Source organism: Chrysochloris asiatica, unplaced genomic scaffold, assembly GCF_000296735.1.
Source record: "Chrysochloris asiatica unplaced genomic scaffold, ChrAsi1.0 scaffold00015, whole genome shotgun sequence".
Taxonomy (NCBI): domain Eukaryota; kingdom Metazoa; phylum Chordata; class Mammalia; order Afrosoricida; family Chrysochloridae; genus Chrysochloris; species Chrysochloris asiatica.
This window is the reverse complement of record NW_006408533.1, coordinates 34,355,598-34,369,334: the sequence shown is the minus strand read 5'-3', so window position 1 is coordinate 34,369,334 and position 13,737 is coordinate 34,355,598. Positions and strand designations below refer to the sequence as shown.

Below are 13,737 nucleotides of genomic sequence, written 5' to 3'. Positions count from 1 at the left end.
ATGGGATCATTCTATAAGAATTTGGAAATCTGATGGCTGGTTTTCCTAAGTTTCTTACCTTTATATCCCATTTTGGGGGTGGCGTGGGAGCTAGCTGGCCCCTTGACTTTGTGTAAGCCTTGTCACCTCTCTGAGCCACTTTCCCCACCTGTAAACTGTGGGTGAGCCTGCCTTGGAGGGACGCCTGGGACCCTCCCTCTACATTCACACCCATGAGAATGCTCAGGGGAGCTGAACGCCCCTCACACATCAGAAACTCCATCCCTCCCTCTACAGGCACCCACCAAGAACATCTACTAAGGAAAAGGCAGGATGCCGGCAGCAGGAACAGGCGATGGCTCGGCCAGGATGCCTCGCTCAAGGAATTCACAACTCAGAATTCCAAGATCCAGTGTTAGCCTCTCCCTCCCTCCCTTGCCAAACTTTCAGTATAGAAAAACAAATTTTTATTTTGCTGAGACCTTGAGACACCAGGAGGAAGGAGGTTTCCCCTCATGAGCAGAGTTAGAAGAACTGCTGGTTCCTCTTCCCGGACCCCAAACATGGCACCAGGAGAGGGGGCAGGGTGGGAGAAAGAGCATGAGAAGAGGGCAGAAGTGTTTCCTACGCCCTGAACACCTCCCCCACATTGCCACTCACTAGGTTGGGTACTTGGGTGGTGAAAACGGTTTGTGCTGAACTACTAACCAATCCATTACCCTTGGGTAGATTCTGACTCAGAGCAACCCTAAAGAACAGACATACAACTTTCCTAGAGGATTTCCAACACTGTAATCTTTAGGGAAGCAGACAGCCACGTCTTTCTCCTGCAGAACCTCAGACCTTCTGGGTAACAGCTAAAGCTTAACCAGACAGGACATCTCACTACCAACCTTAAGGACGGCAATTAGCAGCCACCCAGTAATGCTGTTGAAGAAAGACCTGGTTGTCTGTTTCTGTAATGTCAAACAATATTGTGGAGCACTTCTGCTCCACACCACATGGGCTCACCAGGAGTTGGAATCGACTAGACAGCAACAAATCATCGATCGATTGATTGATTTCTACTTTTTTGGAGCAGTCAGACCAGAATATCTTGAGTGGCCCTTCTAGGGCTAAAATCCACAGTTTAAATCACACCCAGAGAGCCTCCATGCCCCAGTCACCACCCCATTGAGTTTCTCTGTATCCAAAGTCCCAGCTAGAGACTCTGATGGGCTTGGGAAGAGGCTGCTTTTTAGATGGCTCTGGCAGAAAACAATGTATTTGGAAATCTGGTCACATGCCAGATTCTGATTTTGCGTTTCTTTTCACAACAGCCCTGCTGTGTTTACGACTCGGTTGAGATGAGTATGATTATTATTATTTTCAAAAAAGGTATCACATCCTTCTGTTAGATGTGTTGTTGGTGACGGTTGCTAGGGAGAGCAGGGTCTAGTTACAGACACTCTGATGCTTGCTCTAATAATACTTTGCTCTGCATAGCTCAGATACAGACACCTCTTGGCTAAATAGGGCACACATTCCAACAGAGAAGGGCTTGAACTTGTACTCCCCGAGTCTATCTCAGTGAAGGAGCCCTGGCCAGCACGAGCCAAGGTCTGGGGTGGTGACCAGGCGGCATTGGGCTGAGGGTTCCTGGGATTCCTGCCATTCCATCTGTCCCATAAAAAGAGGCCCGTCCATTCTTCACCTCTCTGTGAAACTGGAGCCCTTACACCCACCTCACCCTGTCCACGACTACACCACAATTCCTTGATTGATCAGTAGAGATTTTTTTGGCTACTTTTACAGCCCAGAAGCCTGGGGACAGCTCACTTCTCCTGGAACTCAGCAATAAATCTACACACATAACCTCGTCAGTATGTGAGCCCCGACGCATGGAGACCCTATGCTCAATGAAATGCATTTTCATTGGATGATTTTTAGAAGGGGATTGCCAAGTCTTTCTAGTGCATCTTAGTCTGGAAGCTCTGCTGGAACCTGCTCAGCCTCCGAGCAACACTCCAGCCCCCACTGATAGACGGTTCAGTGGTGGCTGCACACGAGGCTCACTGCTTGGGAACTGAACCTGGGTCTCCTCCATGGAAGGCAAGAATTCTACCACTGAGCAACCACAGCCCCTGAAAAGTATGTTGTTGTTGTCAAGTGCCATTGAGTTGATTCTGACCCATAGCGACCCTGTGTAGGGTTTCCAAGGAGCAGCTGGTGAGCTTGAACCACCGACCTTGCAGTTTAAATGACTTTGCAGTCTGACGCATTAACCCACAGCACCACACCAGGACTCTGTATAAGAATCTGCAAACATTCCTCAGAAGTGGGGGGCTGGTGGGTAGAAGTGGGGGCGAGGCAGGCTGAGCACTGTGGGAGGCCCTCTCTCTAACACATGTGAGAGCTGCTCTGACAAACTCTTGTTTTTGTTAAATGCTGTTGAGTCGGTTCCGACTCACATCGACCCTGTATAGGGTTTCCGAGAAGTGACCGGTGGGTCTGAATCTTGCGGTTAGCAGTTCAGTGCTGATCCTACAACACCAGCTGCCAAGAAAAAGTACAGTGAATGGGCCAAGAAGAGCGCTGCAGTGGAAGTAGGCGTGGAGGACACCTTCCACACTGCGCAGGGGGAAACCGAGGCCAGCGGGGGGAAGGTCTGGTCCCAGCAGCTGCTGTCTCCTGCTCTGGTGCCCTCCCTTCAACTCACACCCTGAGTATTTCACGTGGCTCTGCACAGAGCCAGGCGCCTGGCATGTGCTTCCTGACAAGTTCAGGACAGATCATAATGACAATGACGGTGCAGCGGTGGCTCTCTAAGGGACCTCCCAGCAGCGGTTCTCGACCTGGCTGCACGGAGACAGCGCCTCAGTTTGTCCAACATGCCTTGCTACTCAAAGTGAGGTCCCGTCCCAGAACCTGCATTTAAACCAGATCCCTTGTGCTCTGTGTACACGTTTAAGCCTGAGAATCACCAACGCAAACAGACGGCTCACCTGGCATGTGACAAGCATTGAATGCCTGCTTAGTAAATAGAATTCATTTATGATGACGCCACTTGAAAAGGAAGGGGCTCTGGTGGTAGAGTGGGTTACATGTTGGGCTGCCAACCACAGGGTCAGCAGTTCAACTCCACCAGCTGCTATGCCGGAGAAAGACGAGACTGTCTGTCCCCTTAAAGATTTTTAGCCTCAGAAACCCAACACAGGGTTCACTATGAATCAGAACTGACTTGATGGCAACCCCCACCACCACCACGAGAAGGACCAAATCTTAGGCAACAAGACTCGGTTTGGAGATAAGGAATGAAGACTTCTTTGGGTCCTCGGACCCCAGGGTTTCTAGCACTGTTGTGGCTTATAAGAGCTGTTTCTAGGTTTCTGGAGATGGCAGTGCTGAGTCTGGCTGGGAAGGGTTAAGAGGTATCTGACTGCCCCTGCCCCCTGTTTTCATTCCATGGGGACTGTACCCTAGCTTGACAGGTACAACCACAGTCCCTGCCTCAGTCACATCTCCCCTCACCTCCAGCCTCAGTCACATCTCACTTCTCCCCTCATGCTGCCAGCTCCCATCACTGGTGAGAGCAAGAAGGGAGGAGGCTCATGTGGGCTCACTCACACCCCTTCCCAAGACGCCTGACTTAGTCCCAGCACACAATATTGTAAGGACCACTGCTCGGGACTGGCGCTTAGATAGCCAAGGGGTTTTCCAGTGGGAGATACTGAGGCTAAATTCCACTCTGTGAGCTGAATCAGGCCTCGAACCTGGGTTTCTCTATTCTGGTGTTTGCCAAATTGCATCTCTCAGTCCACTGAGTCCACAATTGCTGTCAGCTGGTGGATGGAATGAGGCTTTGGTTGAGTTAAGCTGGCCAGACAAGCCCCTTTCCTACTGAGGGTCTCGGAGCCTTTCTGAAGCTTGTGAGTGGCGGGTCTGGGGCCCTGGAACCCCGTTCATGACTAAGTAGTCCCCAGACTGATGCTCCATCGGTTCCCCTCCTACTACAGATCATGGGAGGAAGTGCCTGATGAAGGGGACCCTAGACAAGCCCTGGGGGTCCACTAGACGTGCCTGCCCCTTCACCTCGTTTGTCGCTGCCAGAGACTCTGGCTAGCTATTTGGAGTCTAGAAGTCTCACCCAATCCGAGCCCTTCTCTGAAAACCACAAAAACCAAGGTCTAAAAAAGCTGGGTCCTGTTCCCAACGCCCCCAGTTGGGCAGAACATGGCCAACAGGCCTCTGCTTGCTGTCACCCTCCACATTCTCCCAGGACATTCTGACCCTTGCGCACACACCCAATGTGCAAATCCCTCAGGTAATGCGGGAATTCGTCACCAGGGGGGCGAGGGCGGTCCAGGAATGGAACTCGATCGGGGCCTGGAAGCGGGTGCAGCACTGGGCTGGCCAGGGGAGGGCTCACATTGCAAGAAGGCTCACCAGGGGGGTGAGGGTGGGGGGCAGGGACAGAGCCCCAGGCAGCTTCTGCTTAGGGTTTTCAGGGAAAGACGGTACAGCAAACAGTCGTTGGTATTAGGCTGACCACACATCAAACGGAACCAGTTACTGTCAAGTGGGTTTGAGAGTGGAACTCCATAGGGCTTTCTCGGCTGCAATCTTTATTGAAAGGAATCCTTGGTGGCACAGTGGTTAAGTGCTGGGCTGCTAACTGAAAGGACAGCAGTTTGAACCCACCTAACAGTTCCGAGGGAGAACGCCCCTGGCAATCCACCTAGAGAGTCATATGGGACAGTTGTACTTTGTGGCGTGGGGTCGCTGTGAGCAGGAATCGACTCGACAGCAGCTGACAACAATCTTTATGGAAGTGACTGTGCAAGGCCAGGCCCTTTTCCCCTGCTGCTGTTGTTGTTAAGTGTCATCAAGTTGGTTCTGACTCAACTGGTGGATTTGAACTGCTGACATTGTGGTTCACAGTCCAGTGGCACACCAGGTGTGTACAAACCATTTGCACCACCTAGGGACTTATAGGACAGGATCAGGTGAGACTTCTAGACTCCAAATAACTAGCCAGAGTCTCTGGTCCCCTAGTGAAGTCAGACCTGTGGGTGGTAGTCTCCCAGCTCTGCAATTCCACTTTCAGTTCATAACTTCCAAGTCACCTCTCACCTAACACCTTGGCTGAGAACATATCATGTGACTCAACTAATCTCTAAGGTTTAAGACAGGAGTGGAGATGTCTGCCCCATAGCCAGGTATCGCCAAGGATGGCCCAGGGTCCTGGGATGTTTGCTGTGCCAGGCTTCCTGCCACCCCTCTTTGAAGTCACCAGCTCGGGGACCACCATTTCACATGCTCCCACCCACAGACGAGGAGTAGACACTTAGGAGTGTGCTGGTCTCAGTGTACTGTGTAGGGGGGATGGTGTTCACACAACCCCGCTGGCCCACTCAAACAAATAAAATCACTGCTGGATACTAGTATCAGTGGAAAACAGAAAGAGAGGCCCGTGGAGCTCTTAGTGGTGTAGGGATTTTGAGAGAGAAGGTACCAGAGGACAAGATCATCTCAGATTTCTGTGTTTTATCTTTGCCCTGAAATGGTTTCGGGAACTACGATGTACAGGGTAACAGATCATGCCTTTCCCATATACCTTTGCCCAAACCATCTCAGATACAAGTAACTGCACAGCCTCCAACGTTTGGGGTGTTGTTCTGGGGTAGAGAAAGAGAAGAGAGGTCCCACCACAGAGAAGTCCACAGTAACCTGTACCTGCGCAGGTAGGTGATGGAGAGGTCAAAGCACAGAGCTAAGAGAGCCAGGCAGCCCTATTATCAAGAAACTAGATAGTGGGACTAGCTGCTTCAACAGAAAGCACCTATAAAATTAAATTGGTTCATCGTAACCATGGAGCACTCACACAAACACATACAAATCCCACCCTCATCCCTTGCCCCTGAGTGCCTTTTTATCTTCTGTAATTAATTGGGCAAGGGTGGAACTTGGTAAAAGCTCCACTGTGGTCAGAATACGATAACCATCGATGGGGAGAGGCTGGAGCAGCTGGTGGTGTCCCATTACCTGAAGCATGTTGAGGAGTAGGCTCCGGAACTTGGTCCCCTCCACCATGAAGAGCGCCATCTTGTCACAGAGCTTGGCAGCCGTGAAGGCAAAGCTGCGGTCCGACACAGCCTTCTGGTAGATGGTCCGCACGATTTCTCCCAGCATCTCCTCAGAGTTGGTGGAGTTCTGGGCCTCCTCCATGAAGGTGGTGAGCTTGGCGTCCACGTCACTGCTGTTGTTCCTCATGCTGTTCAGGATGTCGATCAGCTTGTCCATCTTGTTCTGCTGAGGACTGGTCGTCTCCACTGTCACTTCATCCTGGGGTAGGGGAGACAAACCCAGCCACGCCTGAGTGAAGTCTAAATCTCTGTGGGGAGTGACTTGGGGGAGGGAGAGCTGCCACCCCTAGAACTGACTTAGTCTGATCTATCGCAAACCTGAAGTCTGGTCCCTTTGGGGATGCTTAACTCCACTGGACCTCTCATGTCCCTAAGGCTTTCTGCTAATCCTTTTCTTAGCCCTTATGACTCCTGGGAGTGCCTGGGTAGTACGCACTGGGCTGTTAACCAAAAGGTTGAAGGTTTGAGTCCACCCAGAAGCACCTTGGAAGAAAGGCCTGTGAATTTACTTCCAAGAAACCAGTCATTGGAAACTGTGAGGAGCACAGCTCTACTCTGACACACGTGGGGTCGAGCTGACTCAGTGGTAACCGGTACTAGTCGAGACATCCTGGGCTAACACTTCTTGTGAGTTCTCTTACCTACGATTCTCACACACAACATTTTTTAAAAAACTTTGACTATTTGTCCATCAAATGCTTTTAACTCCACTAGAATGATTAAATAGGGCTTATAAAGGATGAAATGAGATACCAAATAAGGAATTGGGCCAAAGAGAAAGTGAGGGCAGGAAGACAAGGTCAGGAATGAGGTTGGCACCCAAAATGCCTGCTCTATTTGGTGGTGGCCCATAGGAGGGTCGCCTTGTCCTCCAGACCTCTCAACTCCCATGGGTGGTTGTGTGCTCTGAGTCTAGATGTCATGTGAACAGAGAAACTGTGCTAAGCTGCTACACCCAGACACCAAAGTATCTCCAATGTACCACTAGAACAGTTGGCACTTTTAGGAGGGAAGTTTCAGACAAAAAAACCCTGCACCCTTATGAAGTTTCATAGCAACTGACACCAGACCAGGGCCTGGAAAAGGAACAAGATGGCATATATTTACTCTAACACAATTGATGGATGGCTGAAACGATAGCCACGCTTTACTGCTGGGATGTGAAATCAGGGTGGGAAGGGCAGGGTCAGGGCGATGGAATGAGAGCCTGAGTTCACGATGGGAGCACTGGGCGGGGAGGCAGCAGACCAAGGCTCGAGATCCGCTCTCGGCCGCTTGTCCCTGGGCTGTAAGCCAGCGGTTTCACTCCCCTTGTGACACCTGAGCAGAGGCTAGATGACTGAAGGTGTCCTCTGAGTCCCACCAGTTTTGGGTTGAGTTCCAACAGCAAATGGTCCCTCAGTTGGGAACTAAATTTAAGTCTGAACCCTGGATGCTCTGCTCCTTTTCTCCAGTCTCCCTAAAGCCACCTAATCTCCCTGAGTTGGGTTGACAAGATATAACTCCCTACTTCATGAGCAGCCAACACCTTACCTGTTTCTTGAAAGGGAAGTGCTACTCTACGTGATGAAAACCTTGCTTGGGACGGGGTTGCTGGCTTGTGGGTGTGCAGCCAGCACGGTACAACCCAGAGTGGAGAGAGACCCAGTCTAATCCTACAGCCATGTTCTCCTGGTCCATGAGTCCAGGAAGCCCCACCTGAGGGGACTGCTGGAAATGGATGTGTAGGTGCTATGATTTACCTTCATTGTTCTACCCCCAATCCTGTTCTGTCTGCTTAACAGTGGGATTGAGGGTAGTATTAACTACCCCCAATCCCGCTTTGATTCCAGGGTAGTAATATTTACCCAAGAAGCTCTGGTAGTGTAGCGGTTACAAATCAGGCTGCAAACCGCAAGGTCAGCAGTTCAAAACTACCAGCTGTTCCACGGGAGAAAGATGAGGCTTTCTGCTCCCGTAAAGACTTACAGCCTCAGGAACCCTGTAGGGGTCGCTATGAGTCGGAACTAACCCCACGGCACTTAACAACAACAACAATATTTATCCACGAGAGTGTTTTCACACACTATCTCATTCAGTTTTCCCTATATCACTTCAAGGTGGATAATGTTACAGGAAATGGACTCAGAGGGGTTAGGTGACTTGCTCAAGGTCACCCAGGCAGTTAGAGGCAGAATGAGGACTCTAAAGCCTAAATGTTTCCACTTGGCGGTTCCACAGGGTACAACGGAGCTAATGCAGAGTCCTGTCCCCCTGGCTGGTTATCGGGTGGGACTTCTTCCCGGTTCCCACATCTGGGACATCAAGAAATGAGTGAGAAGTGCTAGAGGCCACAGGGGCACGGGGTGCAGGGATGTAGAGCAAGCCAGGAGCATCATTTCAGCTGTGAGAAACTGACCTGGGAGGAGCTCTGACCCTCCTTATGCTGCCCGAGGGTGGACTTTAGGCCTGGCCTCTGGGGCGAAAGCTTGAGAGAAGACTGGGGGTTGGAGTGAGGGGTCCAGAACCCCAAGCTCTATGGGAGACCCAGAAGGAAGGAAACTGCTGGTCCTGCCCACTGCGGGCAAGGCTGCCTTCCTCCAAGGTAACCCTTGGTGGCACAGACATTGGGGAATACGGGACTGAGCACCATGGGCTTTATGCAGGACATGCCAATTCCCCATCATTATTAGAAGCAAGGGACACCTCCTGAGGAGGGGACATCAGCTCTGAAACTATAAGTCAGACTCTAGAGACCTGGGCCAGGACTGTGACAAGGAAGCTAGGCTCCTAGGAGCAACATTTAAGGAGGCACTCACTCTCTGGGGTTGCACAAGGGCAGGGGCACACTTGCATGATGCTGAGGCAGCAAGAGCCTCCTTAAAGTCTCTGGCCTAGACTTCTCCCTGTAGTGATGCTGCTTCTGCTCTACCCAACTCACTGGTGCTCCCATCCTGGCAGGACCCAGAGCCCGGATGGTACTCCCCTCGGGGAGTACCATAAGCACCATGCTTCTCCACCCCCCCCACCCCCCCAGTGCCCTGCAGGGTGACCAGGGCAGGGACTGACCCGAGAAAAGGCTCCAGGGACAAGAGGCCTCTCTGCTCCCCTTAAACATGACACCCTTTCTTTCCTCCCTTCTCAGGCACCAAGTGCCTGGCCTGGACCTCGTGGGGAACCAGGAGGTGAGGAGCTGTTATTGGGTGTTAGATGTGGCAGAGGGGGCTTGCGCATTCTGGCGTCTGGCCAGCTCTCCGTGCCCATTGGTACCTAAGACGGAAATGTCCACACAACCCCCCAAGCCCACTGCTTCCCTCCACACAGTTCCCCAGGCCCTCACACCCTTGAGGCCCCATCCCGGCCCACCTACCAAGGTGCCTACCTCTCGGCTGTCCTCCCCGATGCAAGAGAACAACTGAGATTCAATTACCGGTACCTTTTCCTTTAGCCTGCGCCGCAGCCTGTCTTTGGAAGACTGGAGCAGGGTGACTCTGGGCTGCCCCCCGAGGCGCTCGGGAAGAGTACAGTCTTTACGCTTTGTCTCGGCCTCAGGCCCCCCTGGTTGCTGCAGGGGCAGCGGATCAGGAGCCACCAGGGCCGGGACCTCAGGGCTGCGGGATGTCTCGAGGGCACCGTGCCCTGTGTCTCCCGGGGCTTCCTCGAGTTTTGGGCCTTCAGTGGTCATGGTCTCTTTGGCATTGCGATGGGTGCCTGCCTCCCCCTTGTCACCAGGCGGGTGTTTCATGTTGTTATGATGCCAGCGCCGGTTCTGGCTATAACCATGGTGAGTGGGCCTCCCTGAGGGGTGGGGTGCCGAGCCCCCCTGATAGGATTTCTGGTGGTCCCTGTTGTGTTTGGCACTTCCTGGGGGGTGGTCGCCATGCTGTTGCGGCTTGTTTCCTCCTGGGGGTCTCTGCTGCCGTCTGCAAAGCAAGAGGGAGAGACAAAGAGGTCAGGGGACGTTGCGCGTGAGGGTTGTTCAGTCCGAGTCTCTGAACTCGAGCATTGAACAGGAATTCATGGATGGTTTAATTTACTTGTTCTTTCAGCAAACCCTTATTGAGTGCTTATTGTGTGCTATAGGAGCCTGGTGTCACAAGGGTTAAGCGCGTGGCTGCTAACAGAAAGGTTGGTAGGTAGCAGCTCCACAGGAGCAGGTAAATCTGTCTCCATACAGATCACAGCTTAGAACCCTATGACGCAGTTCTATTCTGCCACATGAGAGTCTGAGCTGGAACCTACTTGGTGGCACCCAACAACAAGAACAACCACCCTGTGTTAGCTCCTGTGTTGGGGCCCTGGGGGTAGAGCAGAGATTACAACAGGCAGGCAGGTTCCCATGATCCTTCACTTAGAGTAGGTGCTCTATTCACTAATTAAAATGCACATGAATATACGCACAGAGAGCAAAATAAACAAGGTACAAGAGATTATGCATCAAACTCTCCTGCGTATGTCCCTAACTCCCCAATTATATATATAGATCCACGTCTCCTAGCCACCACTCTGGTAATGGCTTTTCATTATAATGGCTCTTGCAAAGTTATAACACTTTTCAAAACACTTTTTAAAAAATAAAACATTTTTACCCCCAAACCCACAAAATAAATATCCTATGGTGTTGTTATTAAGTGCCATCGACTCATACCAGCCCTGTATAGGGTTTCTGAGAAGCAGCTGGTGAGACTGAACTGCTGATCTTGCAGTTCAAACTGACCTTGCAGTCTAGTGCATTAACCTGCAAGCACCACACTGGGACATATTATGATTATAGGCAAAGACAGGCTCACCGATTTACTTGATAGAACACTTTATAAGCTGAGAACATTATGTTGTTGTTGTTAAGTGTCATCAAGTTGGTTCTGAATCATAGCAACTCTGTATGAGGCTTTCAAGGAGCAGCTGGTTAGCTTGAACCGCCGACCTTGTAGTCTAGTGCATTAACCTGCAGTACTACACCAGGACTCCAGAGAACATCATATGCAAAAAATTTGAATTATGCATCATAGGGCGGATGGACCCCAAATGCTTTGCTTTGTGGACCAAGCAGGGGCATAGTAAGGGCTATTCTCTGTGACCCTTCAGTTTGTTCTGTAGGACAGCTGGTTTCATGTCACTTGAGGCACTCTTGGGCTTAGCCTTTCTTCGAGCCTCGAGGGGCTGCCGGTGCCCTAACTTTAATCTGAAGTGCAGCTGAGGTGCAGGATAACCAAGTGTGCCTCAAAAAGTTGGTGAGGAACATATGCGGAAAGAAGACTGTACATTTGAAAGAATAAGCCCCCACAGCCTTCCCCACAAGCCATCCCTTTTATTGACTTCCATTGCATTATATTTTTATGAACAACCTGTATGTACTGTATGTACTGACTTTCCAAATTGTTATGACTAACCTAAACTTGGTTTCATGGTTCAATTTATATTTTTCAGCTATGGAAATGTGCATGTGCCTTAGGCTGGGACTCCAGTCAATTTTTCTCATTAAAATTAATAAACCTTTTTTAAAAAAATGGAAACCCTTTCCACTCAGTGACAGTTATTACACAGTTAGCTGCTGTTCAGTCGACCCCATATGTGCAGAGCAGCACGGCTCCACAGGGGTCTTCAAGGTTGTGGCCTTAAGAGAACATTGCCTGTTTTCTGAAGTGGGTTTGAACCACCAAACTTTGGCTAGCAGTCGAGTGCTTAACTGCGTCACCTAGAGACCCAGATCTGCATCCCAGTCCCTTGACAAGTTTTCTACCTAGTGGCAGGGTTTTCAGAAATGAATTAAAGTTGTTAAGTGAGTCTTTTTTGTTTTTGCATAAATGGTAATGTATAACACTTATCACATTGTACAGTAGGGGTAATAATTAGCATCTCTTTGGAGAGAAATATGACAATTTATTTCAACAGCCTCTCAAACATCAGAACCATTTGACGTAGCAATTCCGCTTGTGGCAATTTATCTAAAGGGAATAATCTAGGGCATGCACAAAGATGAGGGGTACAAAGACATTCATCACAGTGGGAGCCTGAATACCCAGTAACCAGGGACATGGCAAAAGGGTTTATAGTCTTGTTGATGGTAGAAAACACAAGTTGTAATTGTGGAGTCTGGTGTCATTTTTAAATACAAGTATTTATACATAGAGAAAACTCTAAAAGAAAGAATACACATCCATGCCCTGACAGGGGCTATCTCTGGGCAATGGGATAAGGACTGTTATTTCGCTCTTCTCTTTATATGTGCTATCTAAATGGAGTCCTGGTGTGGCACTGTGGGCTAATACGTCAGACTGCAAAGTCAAATGTTTGAATTGCAAGGTCGGTGGTTCAAGCTCACCAGCTGCTCCTGGGAAACCCTATACAAGATCGCTATGATTGGACAGCACTTAGCAATTACAACAACACAGGACAATATAACAGCCCAGGTATGGACCTTGAGACACAACATTTCCATCTGAACAAGAACCTCCCATGCAAACCTTTAATACCCACTTTGTTCCCAAACGCTGTTGCTGAGCTCATCTACTGACTTCCTCATCTTTTCAGTTCCAGAGTTTTGATTTGGTTCTTCTTTATATCTTCTATTCTTTGCTGAGATCTACTTTTTCACTTGCTTTAAATGTGTTCCTAATCACTCGTCAAAGCATTTTCATAATGGATACTTTGAAATCGTTGTCAGACAATAATACATCTCTGTCATCATCTTTTTTTTTTTTTTTAAAACAGTTTGAGACACACCTGAGTTTTAAAATTGATAATGTGGTGCTGTAGGATAAACGCAGGACCCCAAGGTCGGTTTGAATCACAAGGTCAGCAGTTCAAACTCACCAGCTGCTCCTTAGAAACCCTATACTGAGTTGCTATGAGTTGGAACCAACTTGACGGCACTTAACAACAACAACAACACCTATCTATTTAACTGTGGTGAAAATATGCACAAGAAAACACTTGGCAACTCAACATGTTCTCCAGGTAAAATGTCATTGATGACATTCTTCAGATTGTACAATCATTACCGCCATTCTTTTCCAAATTATTTCACCACCTTAACATAAACTCAGTGATCCTCAAGCAAAAACTCTCCCCCTCTCCCCACCCCTGGTAACCACTAATAATCATCAGTTTCTATGTATTTGGTTTGGAAAGAGACGATGGAAAATCTCCATATCATCAGTGAAAACAAGGCCAGGGGCAGACTGTGGAACAGACCATCAATTACTCATATGCAAATTCAAACTGAAATTGAAGAAAATGAAAACAAGTCCACGAGAGCCAAAATATGACCTTGAATTTATCCCATCTGAATTTAGAGATCATCTGAAGACCAGATTTGATACATTAAACACTAAAGACCGAAGACCAGAAGAGTTGTGGATGACATCAAGAACATCTACGTGAAGAGAGCAAAAAGTCATTAAGAAGACAAGAAAGAAGGAAAAGGTCAAAATGGATGTCAGAAGAGACTCTGAAACTTGCTCTGCAGCGTAGAGATGCTAAAGCAAACGGAAGAAATGAGGAGGTGCAAGAACTGAACAGAAAATTTCAAACATCAGCTCGTGAAGATAAAGCCAAATATTATAATAAAATGTGCAAAGAATTGAAATCAGAAAACCAAAAAGGAAGAACACGCTCAGCACTTCTCAAACTGGGGGAACTAAAGAAAAAATTC

The 13,737-nt window shown here is 49.2% G+C and overlaps 1 protein-coding gene across 1 annotated transcript in view; it reads right to left on the bottom strand.

The window, feature by feature from the left end:
- The window catches only part of CTIF (CBP80/20-dependent translation initiation factor), a 147,014-nt gene that overhangs the window by 16,284 nt on the left and 116,993 nt on the right, over positions 1-13,737 (bottom strand). Inside the window, exons 7-9 of the mRNA XM_006835147.1 lie at positions 9,520-10,006; positions 6,004-6,303; positions 5,695-5,750 (exon numbers count right to left, since the gene is read on the bottom strand). Of these exons, the coding sequence (XP_006835210.1) occupies positions 5,695-5,750; positions 6,004-6,303; positions 9,520-10,006 (843 nt within the window). The remainder of the gene's footprint in view (positions 1-5,694; positions 5,751-6,003; positions 6,304-9,519; positions 10,007-13,737) is intronic.